At 33.7% G+C, this 17,510-nt stretch overlaps 1 protein-coding gene across 2 annotated transcripts; it reads right to left on the bottom strand.

Annotated features, from left to right (window-relative positions):
- Positions 1 to 908: 908 nt before the first annotated feature.
- LOC136345106 (uncharacterized) lies at positions 909 to 16,597 on the bottom strand. 2 transcript variants are annotated; one of them, XM_066293128.1, is made up of 29 exons: positions 16,496 to 16,597; positions 14,808 to 14,900; positions 13,007 to 13,221; positions 12,654 to 12,947; positions 12,409 to 12,598; positions 12,071 to 12,352; positions 11,711 to 12,016; positions 11,340 to 11,651; positions 9,148 to 9,477; positions 8,754 to 9,095; positions 8,360 to 8,701; positions 7,966 to 8,307; positions 7,572 to 7,913; positions 7,178 to 7,519; positions 6,784 to 7,125; positions 6,391 to 6,729; positions 6,000 to 6,326; positions 5,325 to 5,942; positions 4,924 to 5,253; positions 4,570 to 4,872; positions 4,212 to 4,511; positions 3,831 to 4,157; positions 3,572 to 3,715; positions 3,328 to 3,516; positions 1,962 to 2,150; positions 1,795 to 1,906; positions 1,643 to 1,738; positions 1,418 to 1,588; positions 909 to 1,359 (listed from the first exon to the last, which is right to left on the bottom strand). In XM_066293128.1, exons 1-29 carry the CDS (start codon positions 16,590 to 16,592, stop codon positions 1,017 to 1,019), a joined length of 7,959 nt encoding a protein of 2,652 aa, XP_066149225.1. In that variant the 5' UTR covers positions 16,593 to 16,597; the 3' UTR covers positions 909 to 1,016. The 2 variants fall into 2 exon arrangements, with proteins under 2 accessions (XP_066149225.1, XP_066149215.1); XM_066293118.1 differs by having other exon boundaries at positions 1,418 to 1,597.
- Positions 16,598 to 17,510: the final 913 nt, after the last annotated feature.

Raw genomic sequence — 17,510 nt, forward strand, 5'->3', positions numbered from 1 at the left:
ATTGTCACCATCCCTACTCGAAAATGAATTATTACTTTCAACATCAACCACTTATATACTGGATTTCCCAGGAATTGTAGCCACTTGTTAATAATATTAATTTGCTAGCTTAGTTACTAGTTCGGCACGCGTTCCACTAGATAGCATTTGAGTATAGATTTGAAGAATATTTGTAATAAAACTCCATAGGTGGCACTTTCCACGAAGTAAACTTTTTTACCTTATTACGTTCTTTCGCCATTGTCAAGAAAGGCCATCGTTTTCAATAAATCATGTGTATTAAGTATGCAATATATAATAATTATATATTGACTATCAGATTACTAATTCATCTTATTCTGGATAGGTGATTTTTCCTTCAAAATTAAACTATAAAATTCAACTGAAACTGCTCATTTGCCATTGTCAAGAGCCACACTCGATTTTTTTTTTTTAATTATACATTTAAATTGAAACGAAAAACTATATACAAATTTTATGTTTCTATATGTCAGTTTTTATAACGAACTTTTGTTGAATGTTTATTGTTGAGTTGATTAAGAAGTAATTAGCTAAGTTTAATGTGCATGCAAAACGTTTTTTTTATTATGTCGATTTGTGGAATTTGAAGATTTTCACTAGAGATCATTTGGTATTTTTGGCTGCATTATTAGCAGTTTGATTTAGGTTTCTCTTGCATTTTTGTCATAAATGTGGATTCTACCTTTTTCTCTTCTATTTTTCTTTGTTTATTTTTCTGCTTGAACCTGTTGTTTGTTTTTCGACATGTATAGTGTGAGGATTTCTCATCAGCGTAATTGCAGAGCTTTACCTCATATTTCAATATGGTGTATCTCTAATATCTCATTTTTACTTCTGATTAAAATTCTCATGATGACTTAAATTTTTTTCAAACAAAACTTCAATGATTACTAATTTATATTTATTTATTTATGACCTAATGGGTGACATCAGACCTAAAATATGTATATACAAAACTTATTATGTACAACCTTCCATGGCATTAACAACTAATCTCAAAATATCTCTTTAAATATTTGACTGGGCAGCTGCTCCTCATCTGCAGTGTACAGCTCAGCTTCTGTCTTATGCTGCTTAGGTCCCTGGTCCTCTTCCTCTTCATCTTCATGGTTGCTATCATCCGCCTCAACAGAATCAATGTGCATTCGTTCAATGTTCTCATCAAAAGCGACGCTTTTCTTTTCAGGTAAATCTAGCGATGTTCTTCGTTCTTGTGCAATATCGACGTTGTAATCGGAAGATTCCCTCCTGTCATATGTAGTATTATCCAATACACCGGATTCTAGAGGGTAACCAAAAACGAATTCCGTTGGGCGACGATTCGCCACACTTTTAAATCTGCAGCAAAACAAAGTTCTATTGACTTTTCCTGTGTTAAAATTTAAAGCAATTTTACCCCGAAGATTCTTTGTCAACCTCAATTTTCTTAACATTATCATCAAATGCCACTTTACGCTCAACTTCTGGAGAACTTTCTGGGGTCCCATCCACTCCATCAGTAGAAGTGTCCTCAGGTATTGCATCTACCATCCCTATTCCTAGTCCTGTGGGTCTTCTTAACGAAGCGCTGGAAAAGCTGCAAAAAGGTATAAGTTAATAAAAAGCGACGTCATTAACTTACCTTCCATGAAGTTTTTTTGTTTCGTTCTTCGTAAACAATGAAGTTTTGTTTGGTGCTTCGGCTTCTTGATTGATCATTTCTGAGTATTTAACCTTTCTGCATTAAACCGATCGTAATATGACGTTTCTTTGTTAATGTTAGAGTTATTTTACCTGATTTTGTAAAACCAGTAGACAAACGCAGCTACAACCAACAAAAGCAGTAATCCAGCTAAAATTGATACTGCCACTATAAGCCCTACATTGGAGGGCATTGCTGAATTTGCTGCAAATAAATCTGTTAAAGATTTTCTTGAATTAAACATGAAGAAAACATTTACTATCGGCAATTTTCACGTTCAGTACTGCAAAGATTGTGTCCTGTGTGTTTATATCGGTGATGGCCAATTTCAATGGAATTACCGATATATCGGAGACTAAATCATCAGAGAAGGGGTCTATTTGGATGGTCAATAATTTCTTTGATGATGAGTAGGAGTAGTGAAAATGTTTGTTGTCAATACCGAGATCTAAAATTAAATGTGTAGGTTGTTTACGAATGGACACATTATATTATAAACGAGCGAAATAAAGCATTATACATGAGTGAGGATATGAGTGCGATAATTTTCACTCGCGTGTGATTTCGATATTTACCCCATTCGTATTTTACAAATTTTATATCACAAAATGTAATAGATAAATAATATCATAATAAATATATATATATATATGATATAGATATGTTTCAAACCCATTTAAAGTCATATACAGAGTGTTTCTTAATGTGCAAATATTTCAGGGTGTTTCCTCAGGCCCTTTTCGTCAGGCCACATTTTCAATTACAGAGTGTTAAAATTTTTCATTTCAAATAATTATTATTAAATTTCTCAGAAAGCATTTTAAATATTACTTTTAATTTTGGTTTCGTGTCAAACGAACACCAAATCTCGTATTTTTATAAGAAAAATAATTCTATTGGTCAACCGTTAAGTCTATTGACGTCACTGTCGGTGTTCTTTACGAAACAAGTGGTTCGCCATTGAAATTTTTCTGCTGAAATATTTTTTTTTATTAAGCTAGTCAGTTGTACATGAAAAATGTCTGTTACGTTTTTCTTGTTAGACGAACCGTGCTTGATTAAAACAACAAAATCGTCTTAACTAATTTGTTTATTTTAAGAGTTTATTTTGAGTTATTATTTTATATTAAACATTATATAGTGTACTGTTTATTATAAGAAACTTTTTCCATGTAGAATTGACCAGCTTAATATGAAAAAACATTCCGCGAAAAAATAACAGTGGCGTAACACTTTTTTCGTAAATAATGTACGAAAACATGTGTATCGGGGCGCGACTGGCTGAGCAACAGAATTACTTCATTTATTAAAATACGAGGTTTTATGTCCTATTAATATCCTCCAAAACTGAAAGTAACATCTGACATACTTTTAGAGAAATTCAAAAATAAAAACTTCAACACCCTGTAGCTATAAATTTGGGTCGTTGCGAGTATATGTGAACGTTTCTTTACAGAATGACTTAAGGAATCGCACCCTGAAATATTAGCACGACATCAAGGAATACCCTGTATATCCGTGCGTACATATTTGTTGCATTAGTAAATTTATCATTCTTAATTATAATCATTTATCCATGCAATCAAAGGTGAACATATAAGCATTTAAGGACAAAATACTTATACCGTTTGATATGATCACTCTAACATCACTATCTTTAGTGTTGTTTGCAAACTCTAAATTGATTTGAGGGGATGAAAACTTTCCATCATCATACGTGCCGTTGAACAAAATTTCTTGATTCTCCACTTGGACTGACGCATTCCTCACGGTCTTTGGAAGGGCTATAACTAACGCAGCATAGTCCTTCTCGTCTAAAATTGCATTGTCGTTGTTTCATGTAGCATGGAGACCCTTCATTTAGCTTACTTTGAGTAGAGTTTGCCACCAACGTGAGAACCACAGTCGATAATTCATCGAAAATCTCTTGAGTCAAAGGCTTCACAACGTCAACGATGTAGGTGTTATAGTCTTTCTTCTTGACCTCGAAATTTGAAGCATAATGGCTAGAAGCTACAACATTATGTGATGTGGCTTTTTTCATATTCAAAACACGAGTCAAAGATCATTTAATGAAGTTGAACTGAGGATGATTCCAGTTCAACTCAAATTTACTTAAACTACTTACAATCATCGATTTTAACAGACTCAATAACCACCTCGTTATCATAGGCCAATTCGATAAACTGCTGCAGCTCAACAGTGGGTGTATCAGAGTTTTTGTAATCTCCATAGTAGGAAAAATCAGAAAATCTCGGAGATTCTGTAGATTCCGTATCTGGCAATGTAATTATGAGAGTGGAAGTGGCCAAAGTCCTGCTATCTAATTTACGACTAACTGTCAAAGTGGACACCAAAGTACCATATTTATTAGTTATTTTTGAAGGCAGGAGCTTAATCACGGATACTGTACAAACACCTGATTTTGAGGTGATTTTAAAGTAGTCAGAGTAATCTGAAATGTTATCATATTTTGTCACTCTAAATTCTGATTAATACGCGATCATACCTGACAAAGAAACTTCAATATAGTCCTCATCAATGTCAGTAACTTGAATTTTTTCTACTTCAATCTTCGGTACGTTTTCATCGTCAACAATATAACTGCCTGAATATTTCTTTTTGGAAAAATTGAATTCGGGCAGCCTTATTGTCAAAACAGCTTTCCCATAAGGTACCCCAATCTTGGTAATTCTCATTTCAGTGTAAATTTCTGAATATTGGCTCAGAATTGTACTATTCAACTTGGATTTGGGTTTAATTAACCAGTTGGTTTTCTTCTGTATTACTTCGAAAATTTCAGAGAAGGCTAAAGGAGAAAAATATAGAAATTTTGTTAATAATAATTGATACATTTTGAGACTTACATTCCAAGACTATCTGGCAATTCTCGGAATTTGAAACAACGATCTCGTCCTCCATAGTGACACTCGGGGAATCTCCACCAATGTAGTCACCAAAGTATTGCAACTTATCGAAAGCTACTGATGTCTCATTTGGAAAATTAACGATAAAAGCTGCCTTCGCAAATGAAGTTAGTTCAGAGTTTGAGGCCGTGAGTGAGGTGATGAGTTGAGATTGGCCAGACAAAACTTCAGCCTCAATGTTCTTTTGAAGCTGTAACTCCCAGCCGGTTGCAGTGAGCTCAAATTTGAAGTAATGAGAATACTCTAGAGAAGATTGCAATCTAGAAAAAATATGCAAAAAACTTGGAGACTCACCATCATCACACACTATAGAAACGTCAGTGACATAGGCTCCTTTTAAAGAAATGACATCTACCAGTGATATGGTTGCTAACTCATCCTCTGAGCTTTGAATGTTATAATTGGCTTGATAGAGTTGTTTCTCAAATTCAAAGGTGGAATTCCTGAGTGGAAGCTTCAGCAGAAGAATAGATCTTCCTGTGCTAAATTGGTCCATTGTGGAGGCCACTAGAGTTAAGAAAAGCTCCTCTGAACTTAAAGAACTAGAGTTGAGGTTTTTTACGAGGCTGAGAGAGCATTCTAAGGTGGTAGAATTACAGGATATTACGAAGTTCTCCTCATAGCCTGTAAATGAAAGAAAATATATTAAAATTTCAATTGATTTTCAAGTTGCTAAGAAGATGTGTCAAACTTACCAAGAACACTCAATTGACTAAATTCAGGGTCTACAATCTTAATCTTTCGATTTACGTTTACTTTATCTGAATCAGATGACTCATCTTTCAAATACTCAGCATCATAATGATCGTCCTCGAAAACATGGTTCCAATATAAAGGCAGCTTGATGGTCAAAACTGTTGATGCCTCAAGCTTAGATTTACTATCAGTGACCACAAGAACTACGTAAATCTCTGCAGCTTGCTCTAACAGGGATTGATTCAGTTGATCTTTCATTGTCACATTATATTGGCCTTGTTTAGATAAGGGTTCAACCTTGAAGTTATCATCGTAGTCCTCAAACGAAAACTGCAAATTTGAGAAATCTTCACTCTGTACGATGATTGTGTCTATGAGTTTCAGGGAGTTAGAGATATAAAATGCAGAGTAATAGCTTTTCTTGAAAGATAGAATGTTTTCCGTGATTGGAAGATCCAGTATGATCACCGTATGAGCGGTCAATTCGCCATTCTTTGCAGTAGCTGTAGCGGTCAAAATAAGCTGGGTGGAATTGATATCGGACAATTCCGTTATAACTTCTATGTAATATGAAGACGAATCTTCATTGAACTTCAATTTAAAATTGTTGTCGTAATCTACGAAAATTATTCAAGAAGTCGTTTATTGAAAATATGTATAAGAATAGATATTACCTTCAAAGTCTACATCAACTATTAAGTTATCTTTGTTGTTCAGTTTTATATCTCCTTCAGTTAAATTTACGACATATTTGCCTGATTCTAACACATACTGCGCAGCATAATGTGTCTTTTCAAATTCAATCTGCGCATCATCTACTTCAGACACTGGTAACTCCAAAATCAGCACCGTCCGACTCGTTATTTGGCCTGCTGACGCTGCAGCTGTTACTGTCAGAACCAACTGACTAAAGCTTGCCAAGGTGGCATTTTCTAGCTCTTTTGTAATAACTACATTACAAATAGATTCGATACAAGATAAATTAAAATTGTCTTTGAATCCTGCAACAAACGATGAATTTCTGATGAACATTTTTGATCAATTGATGTTGCTTCAACACAGTACCTTCAAATTCGTAATCAACGTCTAAATCTCCGACAACATTAAGTTTGATTGGATTTTCTGTTAAATTTACCCATGCTTTCCCAGTTTTAGGATCTAAAATATACTGCGCAGCATAATGAAGGTATTCGAATGTAAGCTCCGCATTAGGGTCGTCGGTGGTAGGGAGATCCAAAATAAGGACAGTTTGGCTGGTCAATTTGCCTGCAGAAGCTGCAGCTTTTATTGTTATTGCCAGTTGACGTTTTTTGGCCAAAATCGAGCTTTCTAAATTATTTATAACAGAAATCGCACATTTCGAAGTTTTAGCATTGCACGAGAGATTAAAGTTGTTTTTAAAGTCTGGAATAATTAACTTTTTTAATTAAAATTGTATTCAACTGATCGAATCATTACCTGCTTCAAACTCGAAATCTACTGACAAATTATCAGAATTGTCAAATTCAATCGGTCCGTCATTTAAATCGACACTATCTTTGCCCGTTTTGGAATCAACATTATACTGCGCAGAATAGTGGACGTTTTTGAACTCAATTTGCGCATCAGTGTCTTCATTCGAAGGCAAATCCAGAACCAAAACCATTTGACTGGTTAATTTTTCCTGAGAAGCTGTAGCAGTAATTGTAATGATCAACGGACCTGATTTCGCTAAAGTGGAATTTTCCAGTTCCTTTTTAACAGAAATTTCACACGTGGAGGTTTCAACAGTGCATGTTAGATCAAAGTTGTTTTTGTAGTCTAAAACCGGAAATCTTTTTTAAAATGTCTTTAGGACGACCCAAGAAATTACCTGCTTCAAACTGGAAATCTACTGACAAATTATCAGAATTTTCAAATTCAATCGGTCCGTCATTTAAATCGACACTGCCTTTGCCCGTTTTGGAATCAATATTGTACTGCGCAGAATAGTGGATGTTTTTGAATTCGATTTGCGCATCAGTGTCTTCATTCGAAGGCAAATCCAGAACCAAAACCGTTTGACTGGTTAATTTTTCCTGAGAAGCTGTAGCAGTAATTGTAATGATCAACGGACCTGATTTCGCTAAAGTGGAATTTTCCAGTTCCTTTTTAACAGAAATTTCACACGTGGAGGTTTCAACAGTGCATGTTAGATCAAAGTTGTTTTTGTAGTCTAAAACCGGAAATCTTTTTTAAAATGTCTTTAGGACGACCCAAGAAATTACCTGCTTCAAACTGGAAATCTACTGACAAATTATCAGAATTTTCAAATTCAATCGGTCCGTCATTTAAATCGACACTGCCTTTGCCCGTTTTGGAATCAATATTGTACTGCGCAGAATAGTGGATGTTTTTGAATTCGATTTGCGCATCAGTGTCTTCATTCGAAGGCAAATCCAGAACCAAAACCGTTTGACTGGTTAATTTTTCCTGAGAAGCTGTAGCAGTAATTGTAATGATCAACGGACCTGATTTCGCTAAAGTGGAATTTTCCAGTTCCTTTTTAACAGAAATTTCACACGTGGAGGTTTCAACAGTGCATGTTAGATCAAAGTTGTTTTTGTAGTCTAAAACCGGAAATCTTTTTTAAAATGTCTTTAGGACGACCCAAGAAATTACCTGCTTCAAACTGGAAATCTACTGACAAATTATCAGAATTTTCAAATTCAATCGGTCCGTCATTTAAATCGACACTGCCTTTGCCCGTTTTGGAATCAATATTGTACTGCGCAGAATAGTGGATGTTTTTGAATTCGATTTGCGCATCAGTGTCTTCATTCGAAGGCAAATCCAGAACCAAAACCGTTTGACTGGTTAATTTTTCCTGAGAAGCTGTAGCAGTAATTGTAATGATCAACGGACCTGATTTCGCTAAAGTGGAATTTTCCAGTTCCTTTTTAACAGAAATTTCACACGTGGAGGTTTCAACAGTGCATGTTAGATCAAAGTTGTTTTTGTAGTCTAAAACCGGAAATCTTTTTTAAAATGTCTTTAGGACGACCCAAGAAATTACCTGCTTCAAACTGGAAATCTACTGACAAATTATCAGAATTTTCAAATTCAATCGGTCCGTCATTTAAATCGACACTGCCTTTGCCCGTTTTGGAATCAATATTGTACTGCGCAGAATAGTGGATGTTTTTGAATTCGATTTGCGCATCAGTGTCTTCATTCGAAGGCAAATCCAGAACCAAAACCGTTTGACTGGTTAATTTTTCCTGAGAAGCTGTAGCAGTAATTGTAATGATCAACGGACCTGATTTCGCTAAAGTGGAATTTTCCAGTTCCTTTTTAACAGAAATTTCACACGTGGAGGTTTCAACAGTGCATGTTAGATCAAAGTTGTTTTTGTAGTCTAAAACCGGAAATCTTTTTTAAAATGTCTTTAGGACGACCCAAGAAATTACCTGCTTCAAACTGGAAATCTACTGACAAATTATCAGAATTTTCAAATTCAATCGGTCCGTCATTTAAATCGACACTGCCTTTGCCCGTTTTGGAATCAATATTGTACTGCGCAGAATAGTGGATGTTTTTGAATTCGATTTGCGCATCAGTGTCTTCATTCGAAGGCAAATCCAGAACCAAAACCGTTTGACTGGTTAATTTTTCCTGAGAAGCTGTAGCAGTAATTGTAATGATCAACGGACCTGATTTCGCTAAAGTGGAATTTTCCAGTTCCTTTTTAACAGAAATTTCACACGTGGAGGTTTCAACAGTGCATGTTAAATCAAAGTTGTTTTTGTAGTCTAAAACCGGAAATCTTTTTTAAAATGTCTTTAGGACGACCCAAGAAATTACCTGCTTCAAACTGGAAATCTACTGACAAATTATCAGAATTTTCAAATTCAATCGGTCCGTCATTTAAATCGACACTGCCTTTGCCCGTTTTGGAATCAATATTGTACTGCGCAGAATAATGGATGTTTTTGAATTCGATTTGCGCATCACTTTTGTTCGTAACTGGCAAATCCAGAACTAAAACCGCCTGGTTCGTTAAGTCTTCATAAGTGGCTTTTATGGTCATCGTCAAATAATTTGCATTAGTCAAAATAGAATCATCAAATTTTTGTATTACGTCTATCTTGCAAGTGTCGGAGCTGCAGGACAAATTCAAATAGTTTTCATAGCCTAGAAAAGAGATATTTCAGGTTATACGAGTACTAAATCGTTTGGACTGATTTTTTAATAGTTTTTTACCGCAACGGTTAAAAAACTACTTAACTATGTCTAGTGGAGAAATATATTCTATTTGACGTGTGAAGCTGACATGTTATGATGATTTTGTTCGTCAATGATTATGAGTGTAACCCTGGCACAGTCATTTTAGTAAATCGATTAATATTTTTGTAAAATACTTGACCGGGTTTTCTTCATCAACTTCCTCTTTCTGGAAGCTTGGTCTAGAAACGTGAGATTTGTTTAAATAATTTCGTAACTTTTTGAAATTACCTCGTATAGTTTTAAACAGGAACTTAAATTCACGGTTTGACTTATAGTCCATTATTTAAATGTCAAAAATTCCAGTTAAATCGCAGATGAAATTTAACCTAAAGTTATGGAACTCGGCCTAAATACGTTAGTTTGGAAAATCCGGGTTTAGCTACACAATTTATGTGTTTCTGACTTTTTTTGACTTGACTTGAGAAAATTTATTCTGTTACTTTAAATTATTCAGGTGAATTTAGAATTTTTCGAAAAAAGTGTTCTAGGATATTTTCAAAAGAAAATTCACGAAGATGGCACAGGCGTAGATGTTCTCATGAACTCATCAAACAGTTTCTTATTCATCACGTTGCTTTTCGAAAATTTGTAAGAATAGTTTGAACAAAAATTACGCCAGAGATGGGCGAATAATTTCATGGGATTCATGGGTTTTGTCTACAAGTTGTTTCAAAACTATAGGATCTGCTAGGGATTGTTCAGTGCGACAATAAAAGACATCTAAGTGTAAGAACTCGTATCTGCAAATGTCTGCCTAAGGCGCTATGACCTTACGATGTGAGACACTTATGTGCAAAAGTGTTTTGATCGAGTTTTAATTCATTTCATTTTAATTTATTTATACAAAATAACACTACAGTAAATGTTCAAAATATCGTCCTTGAACTTCATTGCACCTGTTTAAACTACGTACACGATTTTTGGGGACTTGATTAAAAATTTGACAATCGTTTTGAACGACTTCAAAAACCGCATTTATACGCGCAATGAAGCTTTACTTAGTTTCCTCAACCAGAGGCTTTACATGTCCCCACAGAAAAAAATCTGTACGTGCTAAATCGGGTGACCTTGGGGGCTATCGAACTGGACCACTTCCACCGATGCATTTTTGTCCAAACTGATTATTCAAATACTGATGGGCTTGTAGCCATATTTGCTCTCAAACATTTAGTGTGATACTACAAGAAGTTCCGGTTTGAAAATAAATAACATAAATCGACAAACCAAATTTTTGCACATAAATCTCTTAAAGCATCATACAGTCATAGCGCCTTACGGAGACATTTGCGGAGACGGGTTCTTATATTAAGATATCGTCTATTGTTGTAGCAAACAGTTTCTCGAAGTTTGATCCGATACTTCTGAAACACCCTGTATAATGGAGGTTCCCCTACATTGGCTGAAATTCTGATATAGGTGGAAAATCAGGAGCGTGCTCTGAGTGTTTGTAAAAGAGTTGAACCATGTAAGCGATTCCGTAACACTGTTACAATACAATATTTTTTTTTTTTAATTTTGATCGAACTTCTCAATCTCAAGGTATTTTTAAATTCGCCTCGTTCAGAATCCAGATTGGTTTGATTTCAAGTCAAGTAAAGACAATTTGAAAGTAAAGTTGAGCCATGGCCCTTACTCAATTGGTCCGAAAGCATTTTTATTCTTCCATTAAAAACCACTTGACACATCCTTGTAAACAACTTTTTGAAATAGTGTCGATTTATTAGCATTTAAATGTAATAGTGTTTCATAGTTTCAAGGCGATCACTTACCCTCTACAGCGAAAACGGCATCTTCCCCATCAATCCCAGTGATCTTAATTGCTTTATCTAAATGTACGGAATCCTTTTCATCGTCTTGCAGATAGGTTCCAGTGTAGTATAACTCAGAAAACTGAATCACCACCTTCTCAGGCAAATCCAGCATTAAAACTGCTTTTGCTGACCCATCCAATCCACTCTTGGTACCGGTAATCGGAACCAACAAATGGGTATTGTCATTCAGGACATCCTTACTTAACTTTTTAATAACTTTGACCGTCCATTTATCATCCTTCAACTCAATATCGAAGTTGTCGTTATAAGCTTGATTGGGAATATTGTTAATTAGTAGTAAGTGATAGTTAATTAAGTGTAAAACTTACGTGCGTCTACAGAGATTTCAATACCAGTTAAATCAGTCAAATCCTTGAATGTAAATTGCGAATTTAAGGTGACTTTTGAGTTTGTACCATATGAACCTTCGTAGTAGGGGTCTGCAAATTGAAGCTCAGTTTCAGCGTCGCTTTGCAGGGAAACAACCACTACAGCTTCAGCTTCGTTTGCAGTAGAGGAGTGGGCCTTTAGGGTGAAAATTATGTTCCCATTACCATCAAAGTTCTCTGCAGTCAATTTACTTGTGGGGGTAATTGTGTAGTCGGTTTGATTAACTGTGAAGAGGGTTTTTACATCTAAAAAAAAATTGTTTTAGTAATTAATTCAGTACTCAGAATATAATTACGTACTCTCATCTACGGTAAGACTAACGGCTTTAGAAACATTTGGGATTACATCCCATTCTATGGCGTTTGAGTCTGGATTGTAGATTCCGTCGTAATAACCATTGGAAAATGTTGGTACCACTTCTGCAATGTTTATCAACAGCACAGTACTAGTTGTTGCATCTGTGGTGAATTTCAAGTCGAGCACCATTCGGCCTTTCAAAGTTGAAGGAAAGGAGTCCATCAACTCTAGAGGGAATTCCCCAGTATTGTTGTTGAAAGTTAACTTAAAGTTTTCTTTGTTGTCTATCAAAATAATTTTAGTATAAGCTCAATTGGAAAAAATATCACACTCATATTACCTCCTTCGATGTTATAGTTTGATTCATTCAACTTGATGGAATTTACCTTAATCACTCCATCTTTGGGCTTTAAGTCTCCGTCTGAGTACTCAAACGAGTAATGAGCCTTTTGGAAGAGAGGACTGTCTAAACCAGAATCTTCATCCGCGTAAATAATTAAAGGGACTGAAGAAGAGTTTCCTATGGAGTTCTGCAACAGTCGACGATTAGAGCTAAAGGATCTGATGAAGTGCGGATATTCTTACCGTTGCTGTTAAGATGTAAGTCTGATTTTCACTGAACTGCAGTACTTTATTGGCACTGAAGGATGCGTTAAAAATTTTATCGCTAATTTTGACAGAATCAATTGTGAAATCGTCTGGATCAATTGAGAATGTTATGTCTTTGTTTGAAAAATTGTCCTCGGAAACTTGGATTTTAGTTCCGTAATAGGTGATATCCAGGGTGGGCATAATGGGCATTGCCACTCCATACTCATAAGAATTTTGGTCGAATACCGGTAGGTGCGAAAAGGAGTCGGCTATTATAATCGACATAAACTGAGAATAGAGCAAAAAAAACATTATTCATATATAAAAAAAATAAATCCTAAGCTGACCTCATCATTAGATTCTCCACTGCAAGTTAAAAAAATCGTAGTTGATATTATAGCAACATCTGAATCACTGTAAGCCAATTTTGCGAAGTTTTTGTAGGGATCTGCTGTTGACATAATCAGGACATTATCTTTCATATTGAGATTGAAGTAGGACAACAGATCTTTGTCATTCAATCCGGCAGTGTTCTTAGTGATGTTGAATCCTTTTAATTCAGCTTAAAGAGAACATTGAGAATTGATTCCTCCTAGACCAGACCAAACAAGGCCAAAACCGGCCCTTCACACTATATTGAACATTAATGCAATATAAAAACGTATCAAAAATTTACAATCTACAGGCTTTAGGTGGAAAAATACTTAATTTAATGCACGTGGTGTCTACCATCCTTTCTTCAATAAATTTTATAAGAAAAACTGGATTCAATCATAGACAGTTTTTTTTAGCATATTGAACTTGAGTGTGACGATTTATTGTATCACACTAAGGTGTGATTGTTGAGCCGTGGAAAAATGCAAAAATTTTTTTTTAAGTCACATCACAAAATTGGCATCACTGAACATCAAAATTTTCTTAATGTAAACTTACAAAGAAAAGCAAAACATGAACATAAAAAAATGGTTGAACAAAGCATCTGAGTTGCCATTTTCAAGATGTATTAAGGACATAAATAAGCGTCAAGTGAAATCCGCCATAAGTTCTATGATTTAAATTTTCGTTTTCTTAGTATCTAATAAATGTTTCATTCTAAGAACTTAAAGCAAAAAAACTTCTTCTTTTCCCCCATTTCCAATATTACAATCTTCTTCATCATCTTCCTCCTAAATTAACCAAGCATCAATAACTTGGCACCCAGCATCTCTTTTAAATATATAGGGTGTGCGAGGTAAGGAGGATCATTATGGAGATGTCAAAAACAGTACGAGGTACAGATTTGGTTAAATAGGAGAAAAGTTGCGTAATCAAAGGCCTAAGAAATGGAGATTATAAATCCCCGAAATATATTTTAGTTTTTAAAATTCCTTGAAAAAATTTGATATTTGGATGTTACATTTTTTTCTGGAATTAATATTGGATCTATAACAAAACCAATAGCAATTTATCACAGCAGCTTTCAAAGCACTTTAACGTAACAATATCAGTTTTTTCATCTTTGTGAAATTATCATCTTCATTTTTCTGAATACAATCTAGATTTGGAAAGCCTTTCTTATTCTAAATTGAATGATGTATAACACTTTATGGTTTAATTGAATTTTAGTCTTTTTTTCAGTCTTAATCAAGAAAATTCTTATTATGGACCGTACATAATTTTTTAACGTTAAAAAAATAAAAAATTAGCTGCATCAATCACATCTAATGTGTCAAAGAATCAACGTTACTGTCAATCTAAATATGCCATTAATCTGATATCAGAACATTAAGACTGTATTTAAAAAAATTAAATTGATGATGATTCCGCAAATACAAAACGTCGGATTAGAAAACTGACAATGTCATGTTAAAAGGCATTAAAAATTGCTATGGAGTTTGCCATCGGTTTTGATATAGGTCCGATATTAACGCAAGAAAAAAAAATGTGTAAAATTGAAAAATCCAATTTTTTTAAAGAATTTCAAAAACCAAAATATATTTCGGCGATTTTTAAATGTCATTTTCTTAGGCCTTTAATTATACAACTTTTATCCCATTTAACTAAATCTGTATCACTCAGCGTTTCCAAGATTCCCCTAATGGCCCTTCTTATCTCGGACACCCTGTAATTATGTTTTAAGATTTTAAAAAAAGTTACTACTTAACTTACTTTTATCTAATACTGTTGCTTTAAATATATCTCCATAAAATATGTCCTTAATGTAAAAAGCCTTTGGAGTGTCCACAAAACACGTGTCTACACCTAAAATAAATAAATATTATATAATATAATTATGAATACTAGCTGGAAAAGCTACATGGAATAAATTCAATATCTGCATATTTCGACTTGTTTCAAATAAATTCCGAAACACGTCACTTTTTCTTTCTAAAATTACGTTTTATAACGTAAAAATTTTATTTCCAAATTCAACCCTTTTTGCACGACGATTGTATTCCCAAAATTTTGAAATTGAAGTAAAGATTTGTGATACATCATTTGATAGATCATTTCATTCTCTAATCAAAATTGCAATATTTTTAAATTTTATATGAGAAGAAAAATGAAAAGGAATAATTTAATTGACCAATATTTCTACAACTAATTAAAAACTAATTAACAAATGCCACTTCGTTATGAATAATGTAATTAAGTAACAAAACAAATCAATCTGAATGTACCTTGATTTAACTTTTCTAAATTGATGGGTAAGGAAGCGAAAATCTTTAGAATGGCCAGCACGATCACCTGATCTTACTCCATTAGAGTTCTTCTTATGGGAATATGAAGAGGATATGTGAAGAGTATGATGTACAAAACTAAACCAAGCCATTTAGCTGATTTAAATAGAAAAATTACACTTGCCATTGGATTGATTTGTCCTAAGAAGCAGATTAATGTTAGGAGATGTTTTTGTTTACGATGGAGATCCTGCCAAAGAGTCTAAGCATGCATTTTAAACATCTCATAGAACATTGAAATTGATTTGTTTTTTATTTGATTACATTGTCGATAAAAAAATGGTATTAATTATCAAGTTTTAAGTAGAGAATTTCATCAATACACGATTTTTTCCTATTATTATTTACAGTAAAGTTGAAAACCATAGTAGTTTTGAATAGAGAATGAAAAGACCTTCCAATTGAGATATCACAAACCCATGCCTGCTGTTTTAAAAATTTTGAGATTTGCAATTGTCACGGGAAAAGGGTTGAATTTGGAAATTAAATTTTTACGTTATAAAACGTAATTTTAGAATCAAAAAGTGACGTGCTTCGAAATTTATTTCAGACATGTCGAAATATGCAGATATTGAATTTATTTCATGTGGCTATTCCACCTTGTATTATAAATATTATAAAATACAAAAGTACTTTTTTATTTTGTAATATAATAAATAAAAAATATAATTAAAAGTGCTCTTGCCATGGACCTCTGAGTATCAGCGAATGATTCAATTACCGAAGAATTGTAAATGATCGCAGATTAATGATAAAAATTAAAGGGTTAATTTGCTAGTAAAATTTGCTTGAAATATATTTTTGTTGTAGAATGTCGCATAAGATCAGCTCAAAGGAGTGAGAATATGGTTCTGCCTGAATAAAGATTGTCCGTAGGTGAGGTGTAGTATTAAATTGCTAATGGCAACTTAATGTAAATTGATTAAGAATGAGGTAATAGATATGACTTTTTTTGTTTTCTGAGTTTTTTAATAGTTAATGCATATAAGAGCGCCGGAACTCATTTCAAATATTGAACGAATAAAGACGAGAAAAAATCCTACGACAGGCATCATCAGTTCCAAATAGCATATGAATTTATAGAAACTTACATACATAAATCGGCTAAGAACTCACCTTCACTAAAGGGCACAATCGGCCCTAAAACAACCAAAAACGCTATAAAAATCTCCATTTTCACACATGTCACTCGATAAATCAAGAACAAAACCATTTCTGATTGAGACCACGTAAAAACCGCTATATCTAATCAAAACTGGATAGGCATCTACATATTTAGTATTTTGCCAATATTCTAGCCAATTACAATTATCTATATTAAATGATTGAGTACTTCGTTGGCTTATTCAAATAATTCGTTAGAGAACAAAATCAATGTACTACTTAAGTACTTGGTATGTAAGTGAGATCAATTGCTGATAAATTGAGACACCTCCATCGATCGTTTTAGTTGCATCAAAGATTGAATAAAATTTAAATATGTCTGAGAAATATTATTGAAAAATTTAAAGAAAATAGTAGGAAAAACGTATATAGTCGCAGAAAAATGAAATCAAAGCCATTTGAACTTGAAAAAATTCACACTCTTTGTACTTAATATGGATTTGTTATCGTAATTTTAATCTTATTATCAGGACCACATGTCGAATTTCAGCCTGGCATTAGAAAACTGGAGATGACAATGATTTGAAATTCGATGCTAAATCCTCATTTGATATTATAAAAGATGAATCATAATTTTTCCCCTTTATCTTTCTCTTGAAGTGTCTACTTAAGAAGGACATTTTCTATTATCGTGAACCTAAGGAATAATTAGGGGAAGTTTTTTAATAATAGGGAAATAGTTTTTGTTCCTATTACATTTTGTCAAAATCATGTAAGTTTAAAATTTTTATGTAGTGTAGGCCAATTTCAATAAGAACAAATCATAAAATAGAAATTTAAATTAATTTTTTTTCCTTATTTTCACAAATAAAGCCTCACTTTTAAGAACTAAAACCTCTAACCAAAATGCGTTTAAACTCATAACCAGTCATGAATGAAAGCCAGTCAGTATCTTTGTTTAGAAACTCAGTTAAGTAACAATAGAATCAATGCCAACATTGTACAGTGGAGGTCCATTTAGCAGGTA

The sequence above is a fragment of the Euwallacea fornicatus genome, chromosome 2 (genome assembly GCF_040115645.1).
Source record: "Euwallacea fornicatus isolate EFF26 chromosome 2, ASM4011564v1, whole genome shotgun sequence".
Taxonomy (NCBI): domain Eukaryota; kingdom Metazoa; phylum Arthropoda; class Insecta; order Coleoptera; family Curculionidae; genus Euwallacea; species Euwallacea fornicatus.